Source organism: Haplochromis burtoni, unplaced genomic scaffold (assembly GCF_018398535.1).
Source record: "Haplochromis burtoni strain Fernald_Lab_line unplaced genomic scaffold, NCSU_Asbu1 Contig_83, whole genome shotgun sequence".
In the NCBI taxonomy this organism is placed as follows: domain Eukaryota; kingdom Metazoa; phylum Chordata; class Actinopteri; order Cichliformes; family Cichlidae; genus Haplochromis; species Haplochromis burtoni.
The window spans coordinates 1,838,700-1,847,490 of record NW_024582444.1 but is presented as its reverse complement, the minus strand read 5'-3'; the positions used below and the strand labels follow the sequence as shown (position 1 = coordinate 1,847,490).

Below are 8,791 nucleotides of genomic sequence, written 5' to 3'. Positions count from 1 at the left end.
CACGCACGCAAACACCTGTCAAATGTGTAGTGATAATAATCTCGAGCCTCAGCCCTGATCCTGCCCCACAGCTCGCCGGACGTCAGCCTAGCCCACACGCTGTCACTCAACAATGCGACTCGACTCCCGTGACTCCGGCGTCGGCGGCTCCTGCGACGGGAGAGCAGCTCGTCTGAGAAGGAGTCGGGGAAGCAGGAGGAGGAGGTCAGGAGGCAGTTTAGGAAGTGACTGACAGCTGCAGAGAAAGCTGCAGGTTCCACATCCTGGGAGAAAATAAGGTAAATGCTGATAAATCAAAAACAATGATAGGTTGCGTAGTGATTAGTACATGTGTTTTCTTAATCTGAGCACCTGCAGGTAGGTCCTGAAGATGTGTTTGGCACTTCTGAGGATGATTTCACTGACGCAAATTCTCTGTAAGGGAAGAGGAGAGAAGACTTTGAGAAAAAGTTTGCCTTCATGAGGTCAAACTGCAGGACTAGCTCAGTCTTCACAATCCATGCGTGAAGGCTAATATTGAGAAGCCTGCTCTTGCTGCTTCACACTATATGAACAAACATTTAAAGGCTTGATGAAGGTTTAAACTTTTGATTTCAGAGATGTTTCTTGATTTCTTGATATGACAACCGCTTTTCTATTTTCTTGCAAAATAAACAAAGCTTATAATAATAACAACAATAATGATTAGGAACAGGTTTCTTATACAATGCGGTATATTCAGTGGAAAAAAGTGCACGCTGCACCAGCCTAACAGACCCGCCTTAGGCATATATGCTGAATAATAGCATTTATGTGGTATGGTTATTAATAGCTGTATTATGTGCCTGTATATGGCCGAGTCGTCTTCTCTCCTCCACCCTGCCGAGCTCCCTCAGTATGGTGCCCAGATATCGCACGTTCACACCCCGCTGATGAAGCGCTGAGGTCAGACTTGCGCCATCCATTGGCACTGCTGTGTGGTCAAGACAGTCCATCAACTATAACAGAAATGACACACACACATCATCTTACACTTTATGCGATACACTTAAACATTATCACTCCACACACAACTGACCATTGCTGGGATCTGATGCGACAGGAGAAAAGCAGCTGCCTCCCACAGCAGGCACCTTTGCGTCTGAACCTCCTCTAAACACTCAGCAGGGAATCGAGCACCTGCAGGAAAGACACACAGTTCATCTTTATATATATTACTCTGAGTATTTGTATGTGAGCACGAGGGGGTTCAGTACCTGGAGAGCAAACATCAGGATTGAAGCGGATGTCAAAGCAGGAGTCACTCACTGAGCCGACGGCTCTACAAGCTTTCAGGATCGCATTTCTTTTACTTATTTCTACAAAAATCAAATATGAAAGTATTGTTAGCCAACATGAAGATAATCCGCTTTCTTTGCCCTCACACATCTGTTAACATTTGATATTTGCATTTTCATTTTGTGGCTCTATCATCTGTGATTCAGGCCTATGATAAAAATTCTTTAGTGTGTGCAGATTATTGCATGTGTTCCAGCTTCTTCTGACCTTCTGTAGATTTCTCCATCAACAGTTTAAAATCAAACATCACATCTGCAATGCTCTTTCTCAGCATGACACCTCTGTACATATGTCATATTCACTTTATTTACTGTATAAGGTCTTATTCACCCATGTCAGCACTGGCTGCAGGTCTCTCCCCAGTATCTGAATCACAGACGGGCTTCTCACTCCACTCTGTGGCTTCATCCTGTTCAGTCAGCTGGCTCAGCTCATGCGACACCATCTTCATGAAAAGCTCATACCTACATCATAAAATAAAAGATAAGAAGATGAGAAAGCTCATTTTCTAACATTGGCTCATCCTGCTGGTCTAGTAGTTCAGTTCTGAAAGTCTCCCTCACCTGTGCTGAATGAAGGCCTCAATCAGCTCAGGTCTCAGGCTGGCCAGACTGTGACAATGGAGACATGGGTAACCAAAGCTCTGGCACTCCTTTGGCACCTCCTCCCTCCTCTCCTCTGTCTCTGAGAACTGGAAGTTAAGATCTGGGGGGAAGGTTCGCAGGAGGTCCAAGATGTAAGGTCGTCCATCATTACCCAGGATGCCTATGGTCTCGATGCCAGAGCAAAGCTCCACCGGTCTGTTGTTGTGGTCTAAAACCTGGTGACGCTGGATTCTCAGCTGCTTACTGGTTTTATCCAGCAGCTCCAGAAACCTGCCATAAAACACACTCCTGCTCAGCTGCAGTAATAGTGACAAAATAAAAGGGCACGTCTGGCTTTTCAATCAAGATCTACAATATAAGATTTCACTGAGTATGTAGGAATGTTACCTCGGATGAGTAAACACTGTCTTGCCGTTGTCATTGGAGCCGTACACTATACTCTCCTCCTGATTTTTCTCAAGTATCCCAGGAATGATCGTCTGTGCAATAACTCGGACACCACGATAATCCACCACAACTGTGCCGATTGTGTGTAGCCCCTCTATGTCCACTGATGCATATGCCTGCAGCCGTGCAGATTATTTTTTGACCAGTTTGACCATTAATATCCTTATAATTACACCCTTAAAGATATCTGAAATGATAATTTCCTCCCAAACACCTCCCCAGTCATACCATCAGGATCTCTCACCTGAGCTCCTCTTAGGTCACAGATGGCAGCAGCGTGAGCAGCAGTGTTTCCCCCTAGTGGTCGGTAGTGCTCAGACACATCAAACCCCTGGCTGAAGAAGAGGTTGTTCCACATGAACATTTGCAAATGAGGCGACTCCCCTGGGTTTATCGGCATGATGTTGCCGTCAATGACAGCCGTAGCACCTCGTGTCGCAGCGGCCACAAAGTCACAGTTGGTCTGCGAGGAGGGATTCAAATACTGGTTAATGAGTTTATGTTTCAATAAAACAATTTGGTCCCAGAGGAGGAAGAAGAATAGAGGAAACATAAGAGGACTGTTATAAGAGGTCATGGCTTCTGAGCTTTAAATTGATTATCACAGGTTTGCATCATTAGTAATGAAGGACAGACTTGGAAAGATGATGTTGGGAATCCGCACCTTGAAAATGCTCCTCTCTCTGTGCAGTCGTTCCTGCAGGGAGCTCCCGGGGAGCTCCCTGCATCCCTGAAGCTCCTCGTTCCAGTCCCGACTCTGAGATCATGACACACAACCTAAATATCAGCATCATCATCGCCATCAGTTGAAATGTAAAATCAAACCTATATTTTTACATGTCCTGCATTTCCACATTTAGGTTGCCTCCTCAATCTTGCGTCCACTACCGTATGCTCATCCTGGCCCATGTAGCTGGCGTGCGTCTCCTCCGCTCTCACGCAGTCAAGAGTGTGGTCCCCGTGTGGCGCAGTCCAGGTGAACACCTGGAATGGTGCTGCAATGCGCTCATAAGGGTGCTGCTGAACTCTGGCTCACAGAAGAGGATGGAAAATATTTTTACTGTCAAGCTTCATGCTAAAACAAGTTCTAAATCGATTCCAAACAGTTGGCTCACCTCTTCTTCTGCAGGGCGGTGAAGTTTTTCCTGAAAGCAGGGCTGACTTGACTCAGCAGCTCCACTAGAGAATGGCAAAGGGTTTTAGGAACTGCAGGTTTGGGGTTAAAGTTGAAGGCAGTTGACCTGAAGAAGTCAGAGAAGAGCACACGCCAAGTCAAGGCAAGTTTATACCCTTGAGTAACTACAGTACTCAAGGAGAAATACCAATGTTTAATTATAATTATAACTATTAAACCTACTGGAAACATCTGAACAAAATATCTTGCCAGGATGGATAAAACCTTTTTATAGCATGTAAAACTCACTGATTGAGGAAGAAACCCCGTGTAGAGGATGTAATATTGAGTTCTCTATCCTCCATAGTCAGGACATTCAGGTATATTAAGTCGCCGTGCATCTTCCTGTTTCCTGGAGGTGGGTTCCAACTGCTGAGGGTCAAGACCCGCAGGCACTGCAAAGGCTGTCATTTCACTGTTGTTTAACCACGACTAAATGCACATTTACCCAGCCTTAACTGCATGTAGAAAAACTGACAGCTCACCTTCCAGTCCTCTCTGACTGGTTGAAGTGGACACAGCGGTCGCTCCTTAGAGCCGGGGAGGACGTATTCTGGAGGGCTGCAGTCAACAGACTCCCTTTCAGAAGCTCGCCTCTTCCCCACGCTCTGACCATCTGCAGGGTTGAACGTAAAGGTGAAAGGGTTGAGCGCTTTCTTATAGGGAAGCTGATCCTAATGTATGACAGAGGGGCGTTACCATTGTTTCCTGTGGTGTAGAAGGTGAGGTAAGACAGTGAGCTGCCGTTCACGCCGTTGTACGCATCGGTGGGGTCGAGGCTCCTCAGAAGATCACGTACATGTCTGAGATGAAGACGAGCATCACGCACCGAGTAAGATTCTGCAACAGGAGCAACAACGCTCACAAAGGATTCAAATCTATCTTGCACGAGTGCGGGATTAAATGGAAGCATTTTCCATATGAAGATGCTCATGAAATAAGATTATCAAGTGGAAATGCAGAAATAGTAATGCTAAATAATTTAACATCAGTATAAGAAGGTATGGATGTTTTGTACTCGTGTTTTTCTTTCACTCTAATACTATTTTGAGAAATGACTCAAATGGTGAATCATCACATGAAGACAAAACTAATGCAGTAAGAACAGGAAGAGGCAGTTACCCTCCACCACCTTGATCACCGCTCCGTCACGGATGCCCGGGACAGAGTGCAGCTCATTAAGGCTGTCGAGCGTGACACCACCCAGCTGGAGGGAGAAGCACGTGCGATGGCAGGTGATCTCATGATCCATAAGCACCTGGTGGAGCTCCACAACCAACATCTGGCCGGTCACCTGATGGTGGAGGAGAAACATGAGAGCTGAAGTGAAATGAAGACACAGTGAAGTGAATCTTTGAGAAAACAGGGACTAACAACAGAACCTGTAGCTCAAAACTTTCTGTTCCCGGAGGCTGGATTCTGACAGTAAAACTTGTCTCTTGGAGATCAACTATGTCTTGGATACTGAGTTTTTTCCTTTTATCATCATCAGACTGCTCTGGGAGATCATCTTCAGAGGGTGCTGTAGCTGGATTTGGATGTGCTGTTAAACAGAAGAGAAAAGACAAAAATAGACCATTGAGATGAAACTGGCTGAAAAACAAACAAACACTTTAATGTGAGTTAATCAGGTGGAAAATACAAATTCAAAATGAAAATAAAAACAAGGAAAGTTGATCATACAGGAAGCACCCCGAGAGCACCCTGCTCACTCTCTGGGCAGTATTTACTAAGTGCAGAGGATTGCATACATACTTTAAGAAGTTTGTAGTGGAGTAAAAATCAGATAAGGGTAGCATGGCGGATGTTTACTCTGATTACCCAACATTATGTTGGAGCGGGTAATGGATAATAGATGCTGATTTGCGAATAACTGGACATGAACAACTTGAGCTTATTATATAATTTTATATTACAGTGTATTTAGGCTTTTCCACATTCCAACAAACACTACACTTATCAGAATCAGAGTTTTTAAATTATAAAGCTTTTTGTCAATTTTTGGAGATTATATCTCAGAATTTCAGGAGCAGGACCACGCCTCCAAACGCGCTCCTTCTGGTTGTCATCTATATAGGTTCCCCCAGTTCTGCAAGCTGTTCATTCTCGTTTATGTGCCCCACCCTCCCTCCCTCCTTGTTCTCAATTCTTTAACTTATTCACTCCTATTAGTACATGGGGATCCGCCAAACCCAGTCCCCTTCGAGGCCTTCCCCAAACCGCAGCTCAATTCGTGTCCAAGTATTCACTTTTACCTACTAAAACGCTTTCAAACCTAAAATGAGGACGTAGGCCCAGCTAGTGAATTGACCTTGAAGTCCTTGAAGAGCAGGATCTACACCCCTATGAAATTTGACCAGAAATCTTTCAAAACTTTTTAAGTTATTGTTTTTACAGACAGAAACAATGACACGACCAAAAATACCAAAAATATGCCCTCCTTGTCCGAGGAAGTGAAAAAAATCTAAAAAATGAAAAGGAAGATGAATGAAGATATGGTGTTATCGTCCAGAGTTTTTCACTGTGATAGATTTCAGACTAAATAAATGAGTTCTTAAACACAGTCTTAGCTTAACCAGCTGTAATACTGACTACAAAAAAAATCCACTCACTTTGGACATGTGTTGCTCCCAGAAACAGTCTGTCAACTAAAAAAAGGGTCATTCGATCAATCTCAGTCTCTCCTTCTTCTTCTCCTTCTGCCTGTCGCTCATCAGTCTTGATGGCTTCCTCTAACTTCTTTGGCAGATGTGACTTGTCCTGACTTTGAATATGACCTGCTGTCTGAACCACAGGATTGTTTGTTTTTATGTGGATATTATTATGTTGCTTTTCATTTGCAGTCTGCTCTAACTCTTCCATCTGTCCATTGTCCTGATTGCTCTGTTGTTTCAGGTTCACGCAACCCTCAGTGGGGTCAAAGTTTTCCACATTTTCTGTGTCATTATTGCTGCATTTTGTCATCTTCTCTGACTCCACTGCAGCAATGTTTTCATTTGTGCCGCTGACCTTGTGGTCAGCCTGCATCACTGAGGTGTGTTTGGATTCAGTCTTTTGCTCGTCTGGCTTTTTGTTGCACTGTAAGGTTGTCGGCTCTCTCAGGGCAGAATCTGTATGTTCCTCTTCAATTGGGTCAGTGTTTCTTTCTGTCTGCAAAGTTAGCTTTGTTAAGTTGGCCGTCACTTCAAGTTTGTCTTTGGCTGTCTGCCTTCCTACCTTTCCTGGCAGCTTCAAGTCAGCAGAAACTTCAACGTCACACCAAATGTCACTGCTTTTCTTCTCCGATGTTTGTGCCTCCAAAAGCAGCTGTTCCACACCTTCATGTTGATCCCAATCATGCATCTCTTTTCCAGTCTCACTATTAATGATCATACTTCCTCCCCTCACCACCCTCTTATTACCGAACTCGAGTGTTTCTGTTTGTGTTTGAACTTCTGTTTGCGACTCAGTCTGAGTCTGCACCCCCATACCAATCTGGGTCTCTATTTCAGTCTGAGTCTCAACCTCAGAGTACCCTCTGCCTCGCATCTCATTGCTCCTTCCTCGTTCTTCGCTTCTTTGCTCGTCCATCCCCTCGCCTCCTCCTTCATCCTCCTCAGACACGAGCAGACACACCATTGGCTCCACCAGAGTCACATCTCCTCCCAGGCTGCTGCTTAGGATGATGTCAGGAAACAGAAAGTTCTCCGGTTCGAGGGCCAGGTTTGTTATACTGTTTGTTGAGACGGTTAACACATCGTCCTCCGAGTTGTCCAGCAAACTCGGTGACTCACATTCACTCTCTTCGCTGGACAGCAGAGGAGATCTTTCTGCCTCACCCAGGCCTGGTGTATCCTGACACTTAAAGTAGTTTGAGAGGGTCTGGCAGCACTGGAAGATGTTTCCCATGGTGCCTTTATGCACTAAACAGAAGTAAAAACTGTGAAGGTGACCTAGAGAGGACCAAAAAAAAAACTATGTTAGTGTCAAACCCCAGTAGAGTCCACTTATACTTTCATACTTGAGCCAGTGTTGTTCAGTTACAACAATAAAAAGGAAACAAATAAGTCAAACTAGGAAATACCAAGCAACAAGACCCTACAGTTTTGACAAAGTAAGAACTTTATTTAGAGATAATGAATGGTCCTAATTATTCCTCATTTCACCAGAAAACAACGCAATCATACACAAACATTAGAGATTGTTTTCTTTTCTAGATAAACCTGAAATTATTGGTGCTATGTTTTCTATCTTTACATTGGTGGAATGAATTATTTAATCTCTGGCGGATCTCAGCCCATTTTATGTATAAAGCACATCTGTCCACAAAACCAGTTTCTCACCAGTTCCTCAACATAGAGCCCCATGCAAGAGCTTACCTCATGGGGTTGGGATGGTCATAAGAAAGGTGGCAGATTAGCCCACAACTTCATGGGAGGAGCATGTTAATGATCTGAAGGCAGCCACCAAGAAAACTGGTGGTAACACTACACTGCAATTGATTGAAACATTGCAGCACCTGCAAGGTCCTTCTGTTGAAGAAGACCCATCTTTAGTTTGCCCACTCCTCTTTATCATTTACAGAAAACATATAAATGAAGTGCTGTGACCAAATGAAACTAAACTTGAGCCACCATGTTTGAAGGATGAGAAATGCTGAGTATCATCCAAAGATCACCAAACCCCACAGTCAAGCATAGAGGTGGAAACATCATGCTTTAGGGGTGTTTTCAGCTAAGGGTACAGGAAGACTCCACCACATTGAGGCACTTTCGGACAGGGTCATGTACTGTAAAATCTTGGATGAGAACTAGGGCTGGGTGATATGGCCTAAAATTCATATCGCGATATAATTTGAAGTATGTGCGGTAACGATATATATCGCGATATATTCTTTTCTTCTGTATAACGTGTTTTCCACACTATAAAGCACACTTAAAATCCTTTAATTTTCTCAAAAATCGAGAGTGTGCCTTATGTATGCATTCTGGTTGTGCTTACTGACCTCGAACCGATTTTGGCTGCAGAAATCTGTTAAAAAATGTTTTAGTACAACTTTGGTAAGCCGCACTGCTTGATGGATTGTCAGAGCATTACGGCTGCCATAGTGAGGAGCTTCACGGAGTAATCTGGGTCCAAAACTCCGTTATGGGCTCAAAATGTGGTCATAAATATTTTGTACTTGTAAATCAGTTTCGTATGTGTAAAAAGAATTTGTGTGTGCGTAAAAAAGATTTGTGTGTGTAAAACAGATTTGTATGTGTAAAAA

The 8,791-nt window shown here is 43.9% G+C and overlaps 1 protein-coding gene across 4 annotated transcripts in view; it reads right to left on the bottom strand.

Annotated features, from left to right (window-relative positions):
* LOC102306182 (clustered mitochondria protein homolog) overlaps nucleotides 1-8,791 on the bottom strand; it is a 21,917-nt gene that overhangs the window by 8,856 nt on the left and 4,270 nt on the right. For 3 of the 4 annotated variants that reach the window (XM_014334864.2, XM_014334866.2, XM_014334865.2), the window contains exons 3-20: nucleotides 6,156-7,475; nucleotides 4,926-5,086; nucleotides 4,666-4,837; nucleotides 4,243-4,383; nucleotides 4,029-4,159; nucleotides 3,793-3,947; nucleotides 3,485-3,610; nucleotides 3,207-3,396; nucleotides 3,034-3,126; nucleotides 2,614-2,832; nucleotides 2,310-2,485; nucleotides 1,881-2,192; nucleotides 1,648-1,781; nucleotides 1,236-1,337; nucleotides 1,058-1,158; nucleotides 825-977; nucleotides 352-414; nucleotides 16-263 (exon numbers count right to left, since the gene is read on the bottom strand). In XM_014334864.2, coding sequence (XP_014190350.1) covers nucleotides 16-263; nucleotides 352-414; nucleotides 825-977; nucleotides 1,058-1,158; nucleotides 1,236-1,337; nucleotides 1,648-1,781; nucleotides 1,881-2,192; nucleotides 2,310-2,485; nucleotides 2,614-2,832; nucleotides 3,034-3,126; nucleotides 3,207-3,396; nucleotides 3,485-3,610; nucleotides 3,793-3,947; nucleotides 4,029-4,159; nucleotides 4,243-4,383; nucleotides 4,666-4,837; nucleotides 4,926-5,086; nucleotides 6,156-7,431 — 3,953 coding nt within the window. In that variant the 5' untranslated portion in view covers nucleotides 7,432-7,475. The remainder of the gene's footprint in view (nucleotides 1-15; nucleotides 264-351; nucleotides 415-824; nucleotides 978-1,057; nucleotides 1,159-1,235; nucleotides 1,338-1,647; nucleotides 1,782-1,880; nucleotides 2,193-2,309; nucleotides 2,486-2,613; nucleotides 2,833-3,033; nucleotides 3,127-3,206; nucleotides 3,397-3,484; nucleotides 3,611-3,792; nucleotides 3,948-4,028; nucleotides 4,160-4,242; nucleotides 4,384-4,665; nucleotides 4,838-4,925; nucleotides 5,087-6,155; nucleotides 7,476-8,791) is intronic. The other variant, XM_042222327.1, reaches the window with a different exon arrangement.